Source organism: Saccopteryx bilineata, chromosome 5, assembly GCF_036850765.1.
Source record: "Saccopteryx bilineata isolate mSacBil1 chromosome 5, mSacBil1_pri_phased_curated, whole genome shotgun sequence".
NCBI classification, from domain to species: Eukaryota; Metazoa; Chordata; class Mammalia; order Chiroptera; family Emballonuridae; genus Saccopteryx; species Saccopteryx bilineata.
Genome location: NC_089494.1, coordinates 20,084,154 through 20,108,083, shown reverse-complemented (window position 1 = coordinate 20,108,083; position 23,930 = coordinate 20,084,154). Strand labels below are relative to the sequence as shown.

The following is a 23,930-nucleotide window of genomic DNA, read 5'->3' as shown; positions in this document are numbered from 1 at the left end:
AGCCTGCGGGAGACACAGCGCACTCCCCGCTGGCCGGCCCAGGACTCTGGATTTGCAGGGACCACACTGTAGCGTCCCGCTAGGTACAGCTTGTATCTTGAAACAAACTGAAAGGCCCTCTTTTTACCTTTGCTTCCTTTGTGTCTCTGCAGAGCTGGACGCACAGCCGGTGCTCAAAAATTTTTGTTGAATGAAGGAATGCCGCAAATAGCAAAATGTGCTCTTTGGAACACCCCCCCTCCCCCCGCCACGCGCCCCCTGCCGGGGCAAAGGCTGGTGTAGAATGCTGGAGCGTGCACGCGATCTCAAGGGCAAGGCCTGCTCTCTGCAGGACTGGGAGACAGGTAGCACCTGGAGCAGCCAGGCCAACGTCTGGTTTTCCAGATCAGGAGGCTGAGGCTCCTATGGGGAGGGAGTTACCCCAGGACCCCCAGAGGAGGCTCTGCTGAGCCAGGCCTCTGCAGGCCAGCTGGGGTGGAGGCTGGATGAAGCCTCGAGGGGCCTGAGGCCCCTGTGCTTTCATGCGTTCCAGCCTGCCTGTCCCTGCGAGGGGCCCAGACATGTTCACAGCCCAACAAGACGTGGCAGGAAACCATGAATCAAGGGGTGAAGGCGTTAAAAGCAGGAGAGCTGACTTCTGGGTGTAAATCCCGTCCCCACTCCGCCAGGCTTGCTCCGGCCTGCCCCTGCCTGGCGGAGGCCCAGGCTACCCTCGGCCCCGCCCTTCACCTCTCTCTGGGAGCCGAGTGACAGCGGGGATTGCCCAGGGCTGGCTCCGCGTGCCAGGGGAACGTCAGAACCTGACACCAGGATTGATTGCTGTGGGGCTGGGTGCCCTTTCTGTCCCATGACTTTTCTGAAAGGGAAGTTTCTCTGTAAGTTTCTCTGTATGTTCTGTATGTGTCCTGACCCCTCCGTGATCTCCCTCTGCCAGCAGCATGGCACTGAGCAGGGCTCGGCAAACTTTCTGTCATGAGCCAGATAGTAAATGTTTTAGGCTTCTCGGGCTGTGCAGCATCTCCTACAAATATCTCCACTCTTCTGTTAATAGCACAGAAGCAGCCAGACAATACATTAATGAGCAGAGGTAGCTATGTTCTCATAAAGCTTTGTTTACAGATGCCAAAATTTGATTTTCATGTATTGTTCTTTTGCATATCACAAAGTATTAGTCTCCTTTTCATTTTTTTTTTTCTCCATCAACTATTTAAAAGTGTCAAAACCCTTCTTAGCTTGATAGCCTTACAGAAACCAGGACAGAGGGCGGGAGGGAGTTTTCAGACCCCCCACTTCAGGCAGCCTTGGGTTCAAACCCCAGTTCAGCTTTAACTTGGCATCTGGCCGTGGTCAGGTGACGTCATCTCACCGAGCCTCGGTCTCTCTGTCCATAAACGGGGATAGCAGTATCTATCTGCCTTACAGGATTTTAGCGGACATTAGATGGGGTCAATGACATGAACAATTTGAAGTCCTCGCTTCCCGGAGGTTGTTATTGTTGCTTTTATCATCTGTAATGAGAGCTGGGAGTGGTATCCCACCTTCACTTTACACCCAGAGCCTTTGAAGCCTATTGGGAAAAGGCAGTCACCATAGGCTTTGTATAAAAGCCGGAAGCCCGCGCTCTCCGCTCCAGCTACCTCGTCCTGCTCGCAGCAGGTTCATCTGAACACTCGCGTGCTTCGCACTGACTTGGTGCAGGGCCCGGGGTGCAGGGAGAGTGGGGAGAAAAGGTTTGGCCTAGCTCCTGACAAGGTAGGTATCTCCTTAGGAGGAGAACTAAGCTGCAAACCCAACCACCATAAATGAAAACGGCATGTGGAAGACGACCTCCGGGGAGGCGGTCGTGCCTGCCAGGCGCTGAGCGCCAGGCCGGCCGCTGCATGCTAACATGTTCATCTCAGCCAGATATAGAGACCATAGGGAGAGGATTAGTATTATCCCCATTTAATAAGTGGGAAAGTGGAGACGGGGAGACTGGTCGCACCCGAGCGAACAGAGAACGGAGATTTATACCCAGGTCTGCCTCATGTGGGGACCAGAACTCAAACAGCTGGCCTGAGGGGTCTCTGGAGCCCAGAATGGTTGGGGACGCTTCACCGCAACCATCACAGCCAGCATGGACTGAGCGGCCCCCCTGAGGCTGGGGAGGGCTTCTCCAGCCGCTGATGAGGGAACAGGGGTGTGACTGGGAGCAGTCACGCAGAGGGAAAGGTGTGAGCAGATGTCCCTGGGCAGGAATGTGCGATGCTCTTGGCGTGTTTGGGGAACAGCAAGTGGGCTCTTGGGCCCAAGGAGGGTACGTTCTGTATGTGTCCTGACCCCTCCATGATCTCCCTCTGCCATCAGGAGGGGTAGGGAAGAGGCAAGGCCCGATGACTTCACTGCCCTGAAATAAACAGGAACTTCTTGCCACAACAAAAAAAAGGTCTCATTGTAAAACACTCTGCCATGCAATGTATTCAGTTTTTAAAGCTTGTTCTTTTGTCCGTCCATAATTCCTCTCCTGACTTCCAGATGTGACTTTCCTGGTGCGAAGAAGAGGCCGGGGGCGTTTACCGAAAAACAGTGCAGGGCATGGGAGCCGGGTGTCTCTGCAGGCTCTGGGTGACGCCGGGCTGGCCACCTCCCCTGTCTTGTCTCTCTTCCCTCGCACATAAAATTCGGGGTTAGGTGATCTCTGGGTCCTTCCACTTCTAACCTTCCAAATTATGGTATGCGATTCCTGTTTCCGCGAGGAGGAACTCTGCGCCCCGGCTCAGAGCAGGCGAGGCCACTGCGGAGGAAAGGTGGGTGACTGACAGGACAGCCCCGGGGGCGAGACTAGAACTTCCAGCCTCCAAGCTGTCAGCGCTACTTAGAGAACCCGCCCCTTCCTGGAACTCCTGGGGGTCCACGTTCTTTGTCTATCCATCCACCAGTGCATCAAGTTTTTAGTCAGTTCATCATTTAGTCACATCTGTGGAGCCAGACTGGCTGAGTTGGAATCCCAGATCTACCGGCTCTGTGACCACGGGCAAATTACAGAACCTCCTCGTGCTTTGGTGTCTTGCTCTGTACAGTGGAGGTGATGATGGAATTTGCCTTACAGGGGCGTGAAGGAGTAAACTGAGCCTAGACAGACAGTGCTTACAGCCATTCCTGGCGTGAAGCAAAGGGCGCTCTAGGTTTCCCCTGTTAGTGTTGTCATCCAGTTTTAGAACGGACGCTGTGTTCCCGGGGCTGTGTGGGAGCTCCTGTGTAACACCGCCACCTTCCTTACAGCCCTCCAAGGTAGGTATTACTAAGCCCGCTTGTCATAGGGAGAAACAAGGGTTTGAAGAGTTTGCCTGACTTGCCTGAGAAGGGCCACTGCTCCCACAGGCTGCCGAGGACTCGTCAGCAGGCCCGAGAGGGAGACGGCTGAGAAGAGCGGGCAGGTCCCTCCCTGCCCCTTGTCACTTAACATCCATCTCTTGTTACCGCCCTTCTGCACTGTTTGGTTCTTGCTCAAACCTGGATTCCTGCTGGTGTCTCGCCCCGAGCTGTGTAACCTGTCAGCACACGGGGCCCCTGTGCAGGGACGGGGTGGATGTGCCTGAGCAGCGGGGACAGAGTGCAGTGAGGGAGGGGGTCTGCCCCTTCGTGGTTCGCCTCGGGGCGAGCTGCCTCTCAGCCAGGCCCAGAGGGCCTGTCCTGCTTCGGAGCCCTCCGGACGTTCCTCCCTGGATAAGTGAGGACACACATGCCTTGGCTAACACGCCAGTCACATTGGGCCGATTACACCGTGCCGCAGTGCAATTTCCTCTTGTGTTTTATTTCTTTGGCCCAACATCGTGCAGATGGCATGCTCTGCATACTAAAAGTAAGTGTGGAAATGATAAAATAGAAAAACAAGCCATTTGGATATCACTTGAACTGCAACTTGACAGCAGAGGTCTGACTGAAAGTCCCTGCCGCCCCTTTACCGCTGAAGGGGCCTGCTGAGTCCCCCTGCCCCCCATCCCTGCTCTGTCCAAGTCACTGTTCGCGCTGGTCTCTGTTACCCAACTTCTCCCGGGAGATGCTTGACCAGATCACTCTCCCCATTCAAGTCCCAGGACTCACATGCATGCACACACACAGACACACACCCTCCTGGGCGCTGCCCGGCGCGCCCCTTCCAGCTGTAAACTCTTCCTGCCTGCTGTCCTCTGAACCGTCTGGAGTTTCCACGGGAAAAATCACCTTCCTCTGTCCTTGGAGCTCCATTTCCTCCCGCCTTCGGAGCCCAGCGGGCCGAGCGCCTTCTCCATCCGGAACGGGCTCCCTCTCGCAGACCCCTAGCTTTGGCTGCCTTCTCTTTGTCCTAGTGGCCTGCGCCTCTTGCAGAGCCTGCTCTCAACGCAGAAATCCAGGGTGCCCGCCCCCATCTCCAGGCCCCGTTGCCCTGTACACCTGGAGCGCTTATTCCTTCCATACTTCCCGTGACTTCCATATATATATATATATATATATATATTTTTTTTTTTTTTTTTTTTTTTTGCATTTTTATGAAGCTGGAAACGGGGAGGCAGTCAGACAGACTCCCGCATGCGCCCAACCGGGATCCACCCGGCATGCCCACCGGGGGGGGGGTGCTCTGCCCATGGGGAGGGGATCGCTCTGCCACGACCAGAGCCACTCTAGTGCCTGGGGCAGTGGCCACGGAGCCATCCCCAGCGCCCGGGCCATCTTTTGCCCCAATGGAGCCTCGGCTGCGGGAGGGGAAGAGAGAGACAGAGAGGAAGGAGGGGGGTGGAGAAGCAGATGGGCGCTTCTCCTGTGTGCCCTGGCCGGGAATCGAACCTGGGACTTCCGCACGCCAGGCTGACGCTCTACCACTGAGCCAACCGGCCAGGGCCTCCGGTGACTTCCATATTGATGGCAGTTTCCATGGTGATTTGAGTCTCCACGTCACCTCCACCCCCAGGGGCTGGCTGGAACTTCTGGAACCCTCTCCTACCCCACTTTGACTAGACCAACTTTACTTTGACCAAACCTAAGACTATATTTTTGCTCCTTACCTTTACTAATGAGCTGGCTTCCAGGAATCCAAGAGCCCAGATGGAGTGGCTGCTGACCTAGTTACTGACCCGTCCTAACAATGTCTCTGCTGGGGTTCGTCCTCAGGGCTCGGGTCCATTTCATACGGGAATGTGGATTACTTTAGGGCACCAGTTTTGCTTCTTAAGCCCGGTAGAAATACTGGCCTGCCCCTGTGACCCCACCTCTCAGGGAGGTTTGGGCTGTAAAAGCCTATAGAGTATAAGTCTACAGAGTATGATGGCTTTGCTTTGTTTTCGGTTTTGTGTTCTAATCTCTATAAACCCCAGTTTGTCATTCCACTGATTTCAAGTCCTGGTCCTGTCAAGGCTAAAGCCATCAAACACGCTGTTGTTGTCATCCACAGAGCACAGCTGGGAATGCTAAGGGTCCCTGCAGTCAAGGACAAAGCAAAGGCGTGTGTGGTCAGTTCCCCTGCGTGAACACCCTGTGCTCTCTGCGGACTCAGTTCTCCTGGTTCCTCTAGGCACTCCTGGGCCACCACTCCCTGTCTGAGCCAGCTTGGGCTGCCGTGATAGATGCCGTAGACGGGGTGGCTCAAAAAACAGAAACTGGGTGTCTTCCAGTTCTGTGTCTGTGAGGCTCAACATAGCCTGGCTCATAGTAGATGCTTAGGGAATGTTAGAGCCATTTCAGTAAGTAAAGATGATGATGATGGTGGTGGTGCTGATGGTAGTGACCAAATTGTCTTGGTCATAACAGGTTTCCTTTTTTAACAGCACCCAATGATCATTTTCCTCATGTCACTTTCATTTTACTTATTTCTTTCCAAAAGAGGCTTCCCTGTGGTTGCCTGGCACCCCAAGATTCAAGTCAAAGCTCTCTGCACTCCCCGCTGTGAGAAATTTGAAGTGAGCCTGCCACCCTCTTCCATCTCCTCCTGGTGACCAGGAGGCCCTCGGGCTCCTGTGATCACAGCTCCCTCACTCAGACAACTGCTTCTGACCGCAGTGCCTCCCCCTGTGCTGTGCAGGGACCCGGGGGACTGCCAGCTCTCCCCTCTGCCTCTGACTCTGTCCCGGCAAGCAAGGGCCCTGGGAAGCCCTGCTCGCCCTCCAGCCTGGGCTCAGTCTCTCTGGGTGGGTGGCAGGAAAGGCGCTGCCATGTCGACACAAAGCCCCGCCACCTTCCCTGCACACAGGAGATGTGGTTCTCCCGCTCAAGACCCTCTGTCCTCGTGCATCCAGGTGTCCACCGCTGTCAGCAGTCTTTACAGTGTTACCTTGTAGGCTGGCTCTGGTTCCGTTCTCTGTCCTGCGCGTTACATGTGCACAGACGTGCCCCATGGAGAGGCTGGGTCTTCACCGTGTACACGGCGGTGACACATGAGCACTTTTCTCCTCTCCTCTGCCCTGTCTCACGCTCCTGTGCTGTCGTGCCTGCTGTTTCCCCTCTGCCTGGAAGCATGTCTTCTGCCTCGTGCCCTGGGGAGGGCCTGTCCTAAGTCAGGCCTGAGTGTAGGCTCTGTGAGATGCGTTGCTGACCTCCCCCGGTTGAGCTGATGACCCCCTCCTTGGTGGCTCTGCTGTACCTCGGATGGCATCTTCTCCATACTTACCATCCTGGACTCTGATTGTTAGTGTAGCTTCCTGGCTCGACTGGGAACCCCTTGAGGTCAGGCACGATGGTGCATTTACCTCTGCGCCCCCGGCGCCCAGCACCGGGCCTGGCTACCGGTGAATGAAGCCAGCGAGGGGGGCTCTGGGCCGTGGCTGTGCTAGGCAGCCACTTTCATGGCATTTTTCCGTTCAGCCTCACCTCTTCTTTTGTCCTGTTTTTAGCCTAATTCCTTTCAAGGCTCCGGCATGAGACTCTGAGCTCATTTTCATGATTGCTTTAAATATTTGGGGCTGTTGGCATGCCAACATGAGGACCCACGCGAAGACGGGAGAGGCGTCCTCTAGCTCTCTGGGTCCTGCTCACACACGAGAATGTGCCAGAGGCAGGGGAGGTTCTGAGAAAGTCCCACATGGGGAGAACTAAACCACTTTGCTCCCTGGCTCAGGGAGCCAGGAGTTTCTGGCAGGAGACAAGAAAGTGAGAGGACACAGAGCCCTGGGGCGATGGGGGGGGGGTGGGGGTGGGGGGTGGCATTACGGGGTACCCAGGATACCCAGGAGAAGCCCGGATGGAAGTGAAAGGTCAGCGGCAGGGCGGCCCTGGAGATGCATTGACCCTGTCGGATACGGTAATGAGCTCCCACCCCCGGACACAGACAGTCCCGGGAGCCAATGTTAAAAATCAGTTAGAGAGGAGGACAGGAGGAGAGCCTGAAAGTCTCGTTTTGGGAATACTTGGAGGCCACACAAATACACCTCACGAACATCTGTATAGGGAGAGGTCTCAGAATGCACCCCAGGCAGCCCCTGCTTGTGCACACATCCGGAAACAAGCTCCGGCAGGAAGGGGGTGACCGAGATCACAGGGTGCACATTGGTAGCCCCAGAACTGGAACCCAGATCTCCTATTCTCTTCCCAACACTCCTACCAGCTGCAGGGCTTGACGGAAGCTAGAATTAAGTTCTTCGAATTTTCCCCAAGAGTTGCTGTAAATGCGGTAGGAAGCCTGGCTTCTGCTCGCGGGTTCTTGCTACCTGCTGGGCACAAGGCTAAGTGGGGAAAAGATTCAGAAGCTAAATGATTTGCATAGATCAATCAGCGACTGAGCAAGGGGGTCCACATTCCATCGCAGAGCCAGCCTGATTTCGGAGCTCACGCTTTGAACAGCGACTCTTTAAACCCTTTTCTGCCTGGCCTTTCCAGACCTCAGGAGACTGGATCACAGAAAGGGGGCCTAGAGCTTTGCAATGCAAGGGCAACATCTCAGCCCTCCTGACGGTGAACTTTGAGGCGGGTCGGTGTGGGCTGCTACAAAGGGGCAGGGTATTTTTCTTCCCTGAAGGCTCCCCAGTCCCGAAGAGGCCTAGGGTGGCCAGAGTGGAGCTGGACGGACGACTCGTGGTGGGGCTGCTGATGTGAGGGGGGGTTATGAGGTGAGGCCGCCCGGAAGAGCCGCGGAAGGGAGACAGACTCCTCACCTGCACCCTGCTCTGGCTGCTGGCTCGAGGGTCCTGCTGGCTAAGCGTGATTGCTAAAGGAGGACAACACCCCCCTCGAGTTCACACCCTTTACAGAGACTCCAAGTTCACAAAATGCTGTTTCACATATTCTCATTGATTCTTACAACAAGGCAGGTCACTATTCCTACCTTAAAGATGAGCACTCGAACTCAGAGAGGTTGAGTGACTGGCTCAAACCACCCAGCTAACCTGCAGCAGCGCCAGGGCCAAGGCCCGGGTTCTGACCCTGTGTGGAAATCCTTCATCATGACATCACTTCTCCTGGCCAGTGGAGCTGGAGGGGATGTTCTGGAAGCTTCCCTGTTCCCAACGCCCAGCTCTAGGCTTGCCCTGATTGGGCTATAGGAAATTCTGTTCCCTTTTCCATTCATTGGTTCAAGAGGGACCAGGTGACGCAATTCTAGCTAATGAGGCAGGCATGGGGGTCTGCTGGGCAGCCCATGGGAAACCGTCTATTGTCCCTAAAGAGCCACAGGGAGGGTGTGGCCATCCCTCTGATTGTTGTGCCTGGAACATGATGACTGAGACCACTGAAGCCAGCGTGCTGCTTGGAAGAAGCCTCCACGTAGAAGAAAGATGAGCCACATGAAAGAAGAGACAAGATGCTGAGTCTCTGGTGACATCACTCAACCAAGTCCCTCAGGCCGCACATCCCAGACCTCTGCCTTCAGACATGGCACAGTCAAGAAAATAAAAGGGTCAGAAACCTTGTGTCTCCTTTTTTAAAAATAATTTTTTTTATTTTTTATTACAGTTGAAAAACAATATAGTATTAGTTTCAGGTGTACACCTCAGTGATTAGACATTATACAACTAAGTGGTCGTCCTGATAAATCTCGTACCCATCTGACACCAGACATAGTTATTAGGGTATTATTGACTATAGTCCCTGTGCTGTCCTTTAAATCCCCCGGCTATTGTTACTCTTTTTTCACCCAACCCCACCCCCTCCCGTCTGGCAACCATCAACACGTTCTCTATCTATCTCGATGTGGCTTCTTCCTTATATCCCTAGTTATCGGACTTCCGTTCTGCTGGATTTCAGGCGGTTCTGAGTGATGGCTGTTCTGTAGTTTACTTGTATTGTTGATGTGGTTGTGGGAGTTGAGTACCGTGTTTACCTGTGCCGCCATCTTGACTGGAAGCCTTGTGTCTCCTTCTTAAGAATTAGAATACTCACCCCAGAAGGTCCCCGGCAGATGGCCCTCACGACATTTTGGCCAGCACTGGGTCCCTTGGCTACCCCCAAACCAGATAGTGGCGAGTGGCCTGGGAATGCCGTTCTTGCCTTATTACCTTAGTTGGGGTGAAAACAGCAAACGCTCCATTATACAACTTTTATTATACGCCAGGCACCGTGCTAAGTGCTTTACAGGTATTGTAATACTCTAGAAGAAGTGCTATTAGTATCCTCATTTTACACAGGAGCAAGTGGAAACAGAGAGTTTAACTAATTTGCCCAGGGGGCACACAGCTAGAAAGTAGCAAAACTAAGGCTACGGCACCTGTGTCCTTTATCATTACTTATCCAAGTTGAGAATGAGGTCAGGCCCCCTGGCGCGCATGGCTGTGTGAAGGAAAGGTGGGGACTTGAACACAATTGGAGTTCTGTTGGGAAAGAGGAACAGAGAAATGGATGGTTAGCAACAGGGTTTGCTGTAGTTCACTCCACTGGCTACTCTTCCTGTAGATTTTCTTTGATGAGAGGCAGCAAATATCCTTAGGGCTGAAGCCAGTTTGAGTGTTTCTCAAAGTGTTACCTGTAGCTCAGGTCCTAACTAATAAAAAGGGTTGTTATTGTGGGCTAAGGTGATCAGAAAATCTTCAGGGAAGAGAATGATCTGAAGGATGGATAGGATTTAGGGCAAATGGGCATTCTAGGCAAAGGGAATTACAGAAGAAGACGTCCAGAAGACGCCGGCTAGTCTAGAAATACAGAGTGGGGCCAGGTCTTTGAAGTCCTTGAATGCCCAGTGGGGGAGTGCGGGCTTTATTCAGGCCAAGAGAACTGCAGCATGGGCATGGGGACCTGGCTGGGCTTTTAGAGAGAGCCATCCTAAAGCTGATCACAGGAAGTTGTGTGCAGGAGCAGAGAGCTGGCTGGCGGGAGGATCTCCTTCTGATAAACGTTGGGATAGTGTTAGAAATGGAAAGGGAGAGACTCTCCAGGGGGAAGTGAGAAAAGTAATGCGTCGGTCTGATGGCTGCGCATATGTTGGAGGGTGAGGAATCCAAGGGACCTTGGAGGTTTCCAGCGTCAGTGCCTGAGGGAGGTGGGAGGGAGGGAACGGGACATGGTGGGTTGGTGTGAGACCCGGAGATCTGAGTGGTGAGACACACACGTGAAGATGTAGGATTGGGACGGCAGTGTTGAGTGAGAAGCAGAGGTGTCCATTAGAAAGCTGAGGGGATGACTGGCGTGGACGAGGTCTTTGAGAAAGAGGATGTGGAGAAAGAAGAGGAGACTGCTGAGGCCTTGACCTGAAGAAGCATCTTGCATTGCATGGTCCCAGGAAAGGACATGCGACAAAATAAACAGGAAAGATCAGAGGTATCAAAGGATAACCCCCTAACTGGAGAGAGAACCAGGAGATTGAGGGTTTCAGGAAAAAAGGATCCATAGTGCTAAATCCTACCACAGCGGAGAAATCCAGGTTGGTAGAAGCAAACATCTAGGGTATTTTAAAAGAAAAGATCAGGAAGACTGTAGACAACCCATTGTCTTTATAAATTGTTTATGGGAAAGTAAATTGGCATAATTCCTTAGAATGTCTTTTTTGTGCGATATGTTCCAAAGTCCTTAAAAATGTCTTATTAAATTACTAACCTAGAAATCCTTTTTCAAAGACTGTAATAACCCTGAAGACAATAATTAAAGTTTATTGAGTACTTTCTCAACCAATGATGGTGTCAAGGATGGCACTGTTTTCAGCACTGTACATTTAATCATTTATTTAATCCTCAGGACAACCCTATAAGTACAGTGGTATTAAAACCTTGTATAAATAAGTTTTTATTTTACGAATAAATAAAATGAGGCCCAGAGAGGTAATATCATTCGAGTAAGACCTAACGACTAAAACGTGGTGATGCTGAGATTGAGATTTAGTGAGAACAGCTGCCAGGCCCTGGCTCTTAACCACCGGACCTTCTTGCCTCTTGAAATTATTAGAAACGGACACAAGGCTGCGCCCAGAGGGGGTTCTTGTAGCATTATAGTAACAGGAAGCGATCTAAATGCTTAACAGTTGGAGGTAGCTAAAGTCTGACTTGTAAATGAGAGCATGCTTTATGGATGTGAAAAATCACGTTGTAAAATCATACTCAATGACATGAGAAAATGTTGATGATATGGTTTTAAGTGAAAAAAACTGTATTCAAAACAGTATGACCTCAAATATGAAAAGGAAAGATGTTTGCTGTGATTCGCACACGTGTACACTGAGCGGATGGCTCTGGCTTCTGTAAGGGATTACCTATGCCACCACCAGGTGCCCTTCTCATCCTCACCTGGCCTGACAGAAGAGCCGGTTCTCACACCCCTGTCAATGTGGGGGGATCATCCCTCTGCCTCTGGGTAGGGGGGAGTGCTGTGTATCTTTTTTTTTTTTGTATTTTTCTGAAGCTGGAAATGGGGAGGCAGTCAGACAGACCCCCGCATGCGCCCGACTGGGATCCACCCGGCACGCCCACCAGGGGGTGATGCTCTGCCCATCCAGGGCGTCGCTCTGTTGCGACCAGAGCCACTCTAGCACCTGGGGCAGAGGCCAAGGAGCCATCCCCAGCGCCCGGGCCATCTTTTGCTCCAATGGAGCCTTGGCTGCAGGAGAGGAAGAGAGAGACAGAGAAGAAGGAGAGGGGGAGGGGTGGAGAAGCAGATGGGCGCCTCTCCTGTGTGCCCTGGCTGGGAATTGAACCCAGGACTTCCGTACGCCAGGCTGACACTCTACCACTGAGCCAACCGACCAGGGCCGAGGCAGGATTCTTAAAGAGTATTATGGAATGGAAATGTTTGTTTGAAGCTCATGGTAAGAATATTTCAGACATATGGTGGCACTTAAGAATAGGTGTGGATGAAAAAAAGTAAAAATAAAAGAAAAAGGCAATGGCGCAATGGATAGAGCGTTGAACTGGGACCCGGAGGACCCAGGTTTGAAACCCTTAGGTCGCCAGCTTGAACGTGAGCTCATCTGGTTTAAGCAAGGATCACCAGCTTAAGCCCAAGGTCTCTGGCTTGAGCAAGGGGTCACTTGCTCTGCTGTGTCCCCTGGTCAAAGCACATATGAGAAATCAATCAATGAACAACTAAGGTGCTACAACAAAGACTAGAATTCAGGGGTCCCCAAACTTTTTACACAGGGGGCCAGTTCACTGTCCCTCAGACCGTTGGAGGGCCAGACTATAAAAAAACTATGAACAAATCCCTATGCACATTGCACTTACCTTATTTTAAAGTAAAAAAAACCAAAACGGGAACAAATACAATATTTAAAATAAAGAACAAGTAAATTTAAATCAACAAACTGACCAGTATTTCAATGGGAACTATGCTCCTCTCACTGACCACCAATGAAAGAGGTGCCCTTTCCAGAAGTGCGGCGGGGGCCGGATAAATGGCCTCAGGGGGCCGCATGTGGCCCGCGGGCCGTAGTTTGGGGACCCCTGGACTAGATGCTTCTCATCTCTCTCTCTTCCTGTCTTTCTGTCCCCATCTGTCCCTTTCTCTGTCGCTCTCTGTCTATCACACACAAAAAAAATAAAATAAAAAGAATAGGTGTGGATGAGTCCCTCCAATGTAGGGGATTCTGGAAAGTGCCTAAAAAGAGGGTGTCCTGCTCTCTGGGCCATGGAAGGTAGGACAGTCCCCTACCCCCGGGGTCACCAGCTTTACGTTGCAAACAGCTGTACCCAAGGTGAGGCAGAGCCCACACAGAACCCTTCAGCTTCCGTCCTAGGCTTCGCGCTAGCTCTATATCCAGGTTCGGGCAAAGCCAGAACTGACTGCTGAGAAAAATATTTGAGATTCCTCCTACAGTGCTTATTTCTGTCTCAATAAGGCCTTCGCATGCGATGGATAGCTGCATATCCGGGCTGTTTCCTCTCCAGTGCCAACCTAGTTTCTTAAATGTTCCCAAGTTCATCTGCCCAGCTTTCCCCTTCCAGAGCAGCGCAGCGTTTGCCCTCCGTAACCCAGAAGAGAAACAGCCGTGGGGGACGTTAGCTTACTTGGGTGGAGAAGAGACGGAGGGGAGTGCGCGTGAGCAGATGAAGCTGTCTGGGAGCCCCTTACACAGGGCTCTGTACTCAGTGGTACAGTCACTCATCCCGTGCTCCTAGAAGGAGATCTAGGGGTGAAAGGTCATCTACTCTGTCAAGGTTGTCAGGGTCTCAGGAGGGCGTTCCTCTCTGCGATATCAATAAGGCAAGGCAGAGAACAGTCTCCCCGTTTTGTAGATGAGGAAACTGAGGCCCAGCGTGGTTGCCCAGTGAGACTCACTTTTGAGAGTGCAGTCTGTACCTCCCATCCCCTCAGACTCCGGAGTTCTTTCTGTTCCCTGACTTTTATCCATTTCATTGATGTAAATCATTGCCTCTGGGTGGCTCCTTTTCCTCCTTGATGCCTAGAAAAATCTGAAGATGGATTTCTTGCCATTGCACGAAGGCAATAGAGGTCGTAGGGGCTCTCGAATGCACAGCCGCAGGAGCTGTGGCGGACTTCCATGTCTGTCCACGACACACTGCTTTGGTGATGCCGGCCGGAAGCTGCAGGGCGACACAGGACTCTTAGGCTGAGGGGATGGCAATCCTGGGGAGTCTATAATTCCCCAGTCTGACTAACACAGGTGCTGAGTGCCAGATGTCCCTCTGGGTCTGCGTGCTGATGCTCTTGGCCTTTCCTAACTGCCTTGCTCCCCTCTCTGGGACCTTTCAGGGCCTTCCGAGCCCCCGCAGCCCACCCCGGGGCTGGCCTGCGGTCAAACATCTTCACACTCCACGGCCTCCCTCTGGAACTCCTTCCTCCATGGGGCTGGTGGCCTCTGGGCCCGCGGGCCATGCTGGCTCCCAGAATCCACATCGCCCCGCCGGCTGAAGCCATGGCCAACCTCAGCGGGTAAGAGCGGGCTTCCCGGAGGCAGAGTGCACGGGCAAGAGGATCCATCCTGGGTGCCTCTGACCGGTCATCAGAGGGTACCATAAAGCAAGAGAACAGACAGTTTACCCTCGGAGAGGAGATATTTGGCACACACCAAATTGAGGGAGGACATTTTCAGGAAGAGCATCTAAAAAGCATCATGTGACCTTAGCCTTCTAAGATTCCTTGTGGCATTGGCTGTCCCTAAGACATGACACTTGGCCTGATAGGGAGTCATATTCTTTTCAAAACTCCTATTTTTCGTTTGCTAAAAGATGAGGGAGTCTGAGCACAACATTTGGGGGACCATAAGCTGGCTACCTCAGAGGGCCATCTAAGATGTGGGGGGCACAGGTGAGAAGCACAGGCTGGCTTCCTCCGCACAGCCTGCCCAACCTCTGCCGCCTGGCTGACCTGAGTGGGAGTGCGGGGGAGGCTTCAGGAGACAGATACTGGAATAGAGTGAGAGGGAGTGGAATCGCACAGAAGTAGAGCCAGGCCCCGCCCTCCAGAGGTGCGCACTCCCTGGAGACAGCTACACAGAGGCCTCTTGTTCAGCCACTTTCCCTAAACGTGTCCAAAACTGACCAAATGGCCTGTTCTGCAGGCAGCGCCCCCTTTTAACTCCTCTGTCCCCAAAGTTGACTTCCCTCGCCGTCCTGCCCCCAACCAGGGGTCACCCACCCATCTTTCCTCTCTTCCGGTCCGCGCCAGCGCCCAGCCTCCTTTCTCCCTTCTGGGTCAGTTCTCCGCTCGCTCCCCTGCACGCCCGTCGGCTTTTCATTCCATAGAACTCGGATCCCATGACATCAGGACCTGCAGTTCACCCCACTTCTAGTGAAATCCTCCGCACCTGCCTCTCCCTGTCGTTCATTGTCTCCATGCCCTCCCTGCCCCTGCGCCCCGGGCCCCCTGCCCTGCCGGTCTGTGCGGCAGCCTTCCACAGCTTCTCCTCTCCCGTCTCACCTCCTCACCCAAGTCTCCCTCCACACCAGGGCTGGAACACCAGCCTGAGCTCTGCTCCCGGCACCCAATCCTCCCAGGCCCCCCTCCTCCGCGAAGCGTCCCCAACCAGGCCAGCCCCCCGGACCACCTTACTAGTCGTGTGTCGATTATTCCCAGCCAGGCACTGATTTGGCAGTTTATTGCAGATTACTAAGCAGCGTCTTTTCCACAAGGTTGGAATCTGTCTGATGGTAAGGGTGTCGTATACCTGTTTGAATCATCTCTCTACTGCACCTAAGGCAGTGGTGTGGAAATAGGAAAGTGAACATTTATAGGAGCTTTAAAACATTATCTGGAGTCCTCTCTATCCTGAGAGTTGGAGATTTTTGTCTCTGATTTGTAGAAGAGGGAACTGAAGCTCAGAGAGATATTTTTACATCCACAGCTGGTAAGTGGCTGTGTCAGAATTCAAAACCAGGGTGGCCTGACACCAAAACAGCTTTCACTGCCCCAGGTCTCCGTGCTAAGGTGGGGCGCAGGGCGCTCAGAAAGACACCAGATCAGAAAACCAATGTGACCCATGAAGCTGACGTTCGATTCAGTCACTGCTAGCGTTGGGCTCATAGGCTTTCTTTCAGCCCCATTCTAAGCGCTCAAATCTCAGATTGGTCTATTCAGATGTTCATTTTTTTTTTTTCCTTTTCCAAAAGAAGCTAAGAGCAAGTTTTATGATTGATGTCCATTTTTAAAAATGTCTTATTTATTATGCTGGAAGCATGGTTCTTCTAATGTTTTTGCTTGGTAAGAAGTGGCCTGGGATGTTTGGTGTCACCAACATCAGACACCCGCGGGAGAGGCTGTGGTAGCCCGTATCAGGTCTCCCTCCCGGAAGGCTGGGCCCTTGCATACGATTAGATTGTCATCAAGGGCGCAGGCTGATGAGGCCATGAACGCAGGTATGATGGACACGCACACCTCAGCCAGGTTCCCAGGGGGCAGAAACCCCCTCCTGAGCCCCCAAAGCAAACTCTTCATTTGCACTGGATTGTTAGGAAGAGGGAGAGGGGGTGAGGTGAGCAGGAGAGCACCCTGCTCAAACATGGATTAGGAAGAAAAAAAGGAAGAAGAGGGATTGAGGAAAAGAAAAAGAGAAGCGCGTAGCATGTTTTCCCTGTTGAGTGGATGGAAAATACACGGTGCATCTTTAGAACTGGGGAGGAAGCAACTCCGTCTTCAGCGACAGCCCTCCCCAAATCCTTCTTCATCCCCCGACAGCAGAAGCAGGGCCTGGGGGTTGGAGATTTTTAGGCTGAGTTAAAGTAATTGGTTTCAACTTGTGCTTGCTGCTCACTGCCATTCTGAAACGTTCTGACTAGATGGGTGTAGGGCCAGCAGTTGTGGCTGCTGTCACAGCCGCCAGATACATGCAGGTACTCATTGAATTCGGGTAGATGGTAAAAAAACCCACAAAAAACAACAGAGCCCAAAACTGGAGGGCCATTTCTTTATTCTAGCTCACACCAGTGGGTGAGTAAATACACACAGTGGCAAAACACTTCCCTTTCCATTCAGGGCTCCCAAAGCCACTGACTTTCTCCTAGTTTTTCTAGAATCAAAGGCCCCATTAGCCTTATTCACCTCTGTTCCCCATCTCCTTCTCTCTGCACAAACTCTGCACAAGCTGGCTTTTCCTTCAGCACTCGGCCATCTTGGCTGCTTCTCCTCTGCAACAACACGGTTTCTGCCAAAAAGGCCTCCTAGCTCCTCCTTCTTCCTTCTTCTTAAAACCTTTTTGCAGGAAAACCCTTCCCTAGCACACACTAGCACAACAGAGCCCCCTCCCATGCAGGAAGGTAATTAGCTGTATCACGTGGCAGCATTATCACGTGAGCAGCGGCCATTTTTAACAAAGTGAGCATAACAATTACATTTTACAAACTTATTTGCCCAACAATGGATCAAGACCTGGGCTCCCTGGCAGCTCCAGTGCTGTTCTGGCCTATCCCTTGGTCTTTCCACAGGAGGGGGAAGAGAGAGGATATGGCTGACTAATTTCATCTCAGTCACTCAGTGGTTCCTTCCTTCCCTCCTTCCTCCCTCCTTTCCCTCCCTTCCTCCCTCCCTCCCTCCATCCTTCCTTCCTTCCTTCCTCCCTTCCTCCCTTCCTCCCTTCCTCCCTTCCTCCCTTCCTCCCTCCGTCCTTCCTTCCTCCCTTCCTCCCTCCCTTCCTCCCTTCCTCCCTTCCTCCCTTCCTCCCTTCCTCCCTTCCTCCCTTCCTCCCTTCCTCCTTCCTTCCTTCCTTCCTTCCTTCCTTCCTTCCTTCCTTCCTTCCTTCCCTCCTTCCTTCCTCTACCTTTCTTTCTCTTTTATTAAATTGAATGTATTGAGGTGAACTGGGTCGTTTCTTGACCTTGAATCTCAAAAAACAAAGGTTACTCTAAAAAAACAAAGGTTTCTGGGACATCACCATAGAATTGCCACAGAGCCCTCTGTACTTCTAGAAATGGCACGTGCTCTCCGCCCCTCTGGCTCTGCCTCTGGTACCTCTTCGCCTGCCCTCTCAGTAACCCGGGGGAGGTGAGGCCGTAGACCTGTTAGGGGAGGTGAGGCCGTAGACCTGTTAGGGGAGGTGAGGCCATAGACCTGTTAGCAGCCTCCAGTCTCTCCGTTCTGGCCTCTGGGCATCTCCCGGCCTCCCGGACCACAGTCCTCCTTGGGGAGAGGGCTAAGGCCAGCAGCAGTCTCTGTTGTTGGCACTTCTCAGGATCGAAGCCCGAAGGGCAAGAATTCGCCACGGCTTTGTCCAGCGCTCAGACGGTAGGTCACTGTGTCCCGTCCAGTAACTGCTGAGATAAAGGTGCCTGGGTTCTCTAAGGGGAAAAGCCTGTTTCACAGAAGCCATGTCACAATGGAAACAAAATGGGTTGTGAAATCATATGTTCCTGGGTTCACATCCCAATTTCACTGCAAGTATTGTGCAACCGGGAGCTTTTCTGAGCCTACGCGCAAACCTAGGGCGGTTTTGAGAACCAAGTAAGGCAGGCCTGACACTAACGCCTGGCGGCCACTACACGAAGGCCTGGCACATCTTTCTCCTCAGGCTCTTCCCCAGGGTGGAGAGAGCGGGAGCCTTGGCTATTGCTGCCGAATCTTTTCCTCCCTCTCTCCTTCTACTCAGGTACCAAGACCCTCCGTTCTGAGGGCACTGCTGCTTGATGTCTCCTGGCTTGGGCCTTGCTGTCCCCTGGTCTCCTCGCGGCTCCTTTCCTCCATTCAGGTCCCTGTATGGGCCTTGACAGCATGGCCCTCACCACCCCTGACATCATAGTGTCTTCCTAGGAGAGCAGCTTCACGGGCCAGGCGTTTTGTCTGCCTGGGTTTCACTTTCTTTCTAGTGCGTGTAGCAGTTCTGGGCACGCGCTGCGCAGCTGGCCCTCGGCATCTGTGGAGCACAGGTTCCAGGACCCCCGCGGCTACCAAACCCCTCCAAGGCTCCAGTTCTTTATACAAAGCCACGTAGTATTTGCATTCCACTTAGGCACATCCTCCCGTATACTTCACATCACGCCTAGATTACATATAACACCAACTACAATGTAAATGAGGCACCAGGGGAAGCAGAGCGAGGACTGTAGGCCAGGCACAAATGCTATGTTCATGGTTGTTATACCATGTTCTTTGTAGAATAAGGACAAGAAAAAATGTCCATGCGTGGTCAGTCCAGATGCAGCCATCATAGGCCTAGCTTACATGGTACAGGTTAGCAACAATGCAACATTTTTTTCAAGGTTTTTTTGTATTTTTTTGAAGTGAGAAGCGGGGGGAGGCAGAGAGACAGACTCCCACATGCACCCGACCAGGATCCACCTGGCACGCCCACTAGGGGGCGATGCTCAGCCCCTCTGGGGCGTTGCTTCAATGCAACTGGAGCCATTCTCCTGCCTGAGGCAGAGGCCACAGAGCCATCCTCAGTGCCCAGGCCAACTTTACTCCAATGGAGCCTTGGCTGCGGGAGGGGAAGAGAGAGACAGAGAGAAAGTAGAAGAAGAAGAGTGGAGAAGCAAATGAGTGCTTCTCCTGTGTGCCCTGGGCAGGAATCGAACCCGGGACTTCCATATGCTGAGCTGATGTTCTACCATCAAGTATTTTCAATCTGAGTTTGACTGAGTCTATGGATGCGGGGCCCAGGGATATGGAGGGCTAACTGTAGTCTATATTCAATAAATAGGTGTCAGTTAAACGGTCATAAAGCAGGAGTGTGGGGAAAGGAGATTCTGCTTGCCACTGGGGACGGGTGAGGAGCCCAGGGTCCCTGCTGCATGCAGGGACATGTTTGGGCAAGTCTGTCCCAGGAAGAATGTCAGCCTTCTCTTGCCCCTCCGTCTGGGTGCCCTGAGGCAGGTTATGACTTGTGCAGCCCAGTGGGGAGGCCGGGGGATGAGCTCTACTGTTGCGGGAGAACTTGAACGCTTTTGGCTCTTGTGCCCAGACACCTGGATTCAGGTGCCAACCCTCCTACCCACCCCTACACCGGCCACAACGCTCAAGTGAGTTTGCAACCTCCCCTGCCTGGGAGCTGCGCTGCTCACCCTGGCGTGGGGCACGTGGGGCGGTATGTGTGTGAGGAGAGGGCTCGAGTGGCCGCCCCACAAACATGTCACAGCTTCCCACGTCGTCCCTGTCACTGAATGGCGATTCTCTGGGAGCATCGTTGTGGCATGTCAGCCTTGGCTGTGTCACGTCACAGGAAGCATAGCCCTCACCCTCAGACCAGATGGCACTGGTGGCCTCGGAGAAGTTTCACGCTGGGTGGGGGAGAGAGGGGGTTCTGAGCTCGGGAACGGGGCCAGATGGCCTGGGCTCCCCGGGCTCTCCGCAGCGTCCGGCTCCGTTAGAGGAGAAGTCCAGACGCCCTGCTGGGGGTTTCTGTGGAGGAGCTGGATTGGAAATATTTTCTCATCAAAAATGAGCTCCTCCACATGTTTAAGCGCCTCACTGAGGAGTGGGCTGGCAGAGGGGCACGGGCTTGGGGTCAGGAGAGCCGGGGTCTAGTCTCAGCTTCCTCAGACCAGCCTCTTCCTTGCTCTGCATCTCAGAGGCCTCTGAGTGCGGGGGGCTGGACTCCATTCTTGGGGTCCCTTCTTAGAGGCTTGTGGGAGTTACAGGCTCATGAGAAGACCAATCCCACAGGGCCACCCGCTGATTACACAAAGCACGACCAGCTCCCTCTTCCCCTTTGTCATTTCCATGGAGAGAAAGTGGCCTGAGCCTCCTGCCAGGGACATCTGAGCGGTTTCTGCCACCTTCTGGTTGTGAGAGCTGGCTCTGAGGAGTCACAGCACGTTCCGTTGGCTCACACGCACCCTGGGCACTCTCAAGGCGAGGAGGGTGTCCAGAGTCATTAGGGACAGAGAGCCCGGAGACCGGATTGTCTGTGCTGTGCTGTGGGACGGGTTGGCGGTGGGGGTGGGCCCGAGAGAGAAACTGGCCGTTCCTGTCCCAGGCCCGTGCAGGACGCTGCTTCATGGGGAGGGCGTGACGCTCACCTACAGACCTCTCCCCCATCCAACCTCGTGAGTGCTGCGGTGCGTCACCAGCTCGGCTTGGAGGAGCCCCCAAGAATTGATTTTGTCTGTGCCCCTCTGTGGCAGTTTTAAAACATGGCCCACAAACTCTTTGAGCCTCCTCCCCTTGAGAGGTGGGATCCGTCTCCCCTCCCCTTGTGACTGCCTTGTGACTAGTTAACGAATGAATACAGTAGACAAGGTTTTGTGCCAACATCTGGCCCAGGCTCTCACAAACTGGCACTTGCACTTCCTGTCTCTTGGGATGCTTGCCTTGGAATGCAGCCACCACCCCGAGAGGAAGCCAGAGCAGCCTGTGGGGAGGAGAAGCCACGTGGGGAGGAACGGACCTCGGAGCCCTTGGCCCCGGCTGAGTGTCCGGCGCCGAGGTGCCCGCCCTGTGAGTGAGCCGTCCTGGAACCCTGGACCCAGCCTCCCCAGCCACAGCATGTGAACAGAGATGAGCTGCCCCACCGAGCTCTGCCCAAATGCAGATACGAACGTGTGATATAATGGTGCTTGTATTAAGCAACGAACTCCTAGGGCTGTTTGTTATCGGGCAACAGGCAACGGGCATGCCTGTTGCTGGGGCCCAGGGTGCCCAAGTCCTCGCGGACACGCGCTTGTATTTTTCTGAAAACAGCATCACACCACCCAGGCATCCCCAAACTACGGCCCATGGGCCACATGTGGCCCCCTGAAACCATTTATACAGCTCCCGCTGCACTCCCGGAAGGGGCACCTCTTTCACTGGTGGTCAGTGAGAGGAGCACTGTATGTGGTGGCCCCCCAACGGTCTGAGGGACAGTGAACTGGCCCCCTGTGTAAAAAGTTTGGGGACCCCTGCTTCCTCTGGGAAAGACTCAGCTCTTCTCTGTTAGGGAAGATGACGATGAGTAGGAACTTATTCCGAAAAGCCTGGTTGCTCCTCCTCTCTCCTCCGTCCTCATTCCACACCTCCTTCGGAGCCCCCTTCCCCACCCCCTTCTGCACTTCTCCCTTTCCAGCACCTGCTTCTCCCCTCGGGCTCCCACACCCCCCAGGGGCGTGGCCACGTGGCTTGGTGATGTCTGGGGGTGTGCCATGTGTGTGCATGTGGGTATGTATATGTTCATGGTGTATGCAGTGTGAGTGCGTGTGCAGCTAGGTGAGAGGATGGTGTTGCCAATGGTGGAGGTGGGTAGCAAGCAGGAAAGAAGCTGATTTCAATGCTGGTACTTTTGGTGGGCTGATCAGAAACCAACTGTTCTTCTTCCAAGAGATTTTAAAATTAAAATCAGCCTTTTCTGGTTATACCATTTTGCATTTTTCAAATTTTCTGCAGTGAACATGGATTACTTTTGTAATGAAGAAAATAAAACTCATTTCCAATTCCAACACTCAGAACTGACCAGAACTCATATTCTGTTGGATATTTGAGATCAAGCCATAAACACAGTTCTCTTGACTTTTCAGTGCACTTTATATTTTAAGAGTCTCTCTTTCTCAGCATTTTCCCAAACTTAATTTTTTTTATTAGCTGAATAGTGTCCTAGCATAAATAAATAATTTGTTTAGTTATCTGTTTAACTTGTTCATCGTAATTTATTTGACACATCGTACATATACCACAACCTAAATGTCAAATAAATATGTGTCAGTTATATATGTGTATATCCTTGCACATAGACCTTTAAACCTTTGAGTGTTTTTGCTTTGATTCCTGGAAGTGGAAGTGCCAGGGTAAACATCGAACATCTGGGCGGCTCCTGGGAGGGGTACAGAGCGGCAGAAGCCATCCCTTCGGAAATGTCTGCTTGGCTTTAGGAGCTGTCTCCTGACTGACTGGGCATCGCTCACGCCTTCATTCTCCGGGGAGGGCCAGACACGGGAAACCAAGGGAGCAAAGACCAGGTAAAGATAAGGCAGAAAGACTGTAGCGACTTACTCTGCTTATTTGAGTGGCTAGGGGTCTCAAACTCAACTCAGCATGTGGGCCGCAGAGCAAGATCACAGCCGTTCGGCGGGCCGCACTAGGTCTACAAAAGGCAACTGTTACGCAACACTTTCCTCACTGCAGTTGAAAACAAAAAAAAATCAGTACAACAAGCACAATGGTACATGCAGTTTACTCAGTGTCACAAAACGACCAGAAACTGTAGTTCGCATCACAACTGCTGTTAACTAAGCTAATATCTAGCTAGGATGCTAGAGAAATGAAAAATACAAGTAGGCCCCTAGGCTTACTTAATTTTATCCAAAATATTTTGAACTTCGTGGATTAGTCTGCGGGCTGCACAAAATTGTTTGAACTTCGTGGATTAGTCTGCGGGCTGCACAAAATTGTTCGGCGGGCCGCATGTGGCCCGCAGGCCGCGAGTTTGAGACCCCTGGGCTAGAGAGATAAGTTTTTGCTTTCTTGCCCAAGTTAACCTGACCAAGGAGAGAGGGAACTAACAACAGGCAGAAAATTTCCATCCACTAACTCATTGAGTCCTTACAGGGACCCAGAGTCGTTCTTCTTCTTCTTTTATAGACTAGGAAACTGGGCTCTGAGCGGTGCAATGACCTGCGGAGCTCGAGACAGCGGGTGAGGAGGAGAGCCCGGCTGTGTACCCGGGACAGTCCAGCACCAGAGCCAGAAGGTGAGCTGCCATCTGGCCCCAGCATCTCCACAGCGATACAGGGGAAGGAGGATGGGCTTTGTCCCCCCCCACCCCCTCTCCTTTCTTCTCTGTCCCGATTTGCTCTTTCACCCTTTGAATAGGAGGGACTGAGATGAAGACTAAGGAGCCCTTTTCTAACTGTCACAAGATATGGGACACCATCCCCCGGAAGTTACTGAACCGTTTCCCTGCAAAATGTCTGGACCCGGGTGGAAGCCTCCTTTCCTCAGCCCTGCCTGGATGACCTTTAGAGGATCCTGGCAGGCAGAGGGTTTCCTGGGTTTCTGAGGAGCCCTCTGTGACCGTGCTGACCTGCATTCTCCAGCACACGTTGTCTAGGAGCACAAGCCCTGAGCGTGCGCAGTGAGGGGAGGGAGGGCGCGGCTGGCAGGGAAACCACACGGAGCCGAGCAGATCAAGCAGTGTCAGTCAAGTGGCCGCTGGCTGCTGGGCCTGCCCTCAACCCATCCTGGGAGGGGCCCAGAGGGCAGCCAAGGGCAGA

At 52.9% G+C, this 23,930-nt stretch overlaps 1 protein-coding gene across 1 annotated transcript in view; it reads left to right on the top strand.

The window, feature by feature from the left end:
* Positions 1-23,377, top strand: part of RPL37A (ribosomal protein L37a) — a 46,469-nt gene extending 23,092 nt beyond the window's left edge. The window contains exon 4 of the mRNA XM_066233833.1: positions 23,299-23,377. Within this exon, the coding sequence (XP_066089930.1) occupies positions 23,299-23,356 (58 nt within the window). The 3' untranslated portion in view covers positions 23,357-23,377. The remainder of the gene's footprint in view (positions 1-23,298) is intronic.
* The last annotated feature ends 553 nt before the right edge of the window (positions 23,378-23,930 follow it).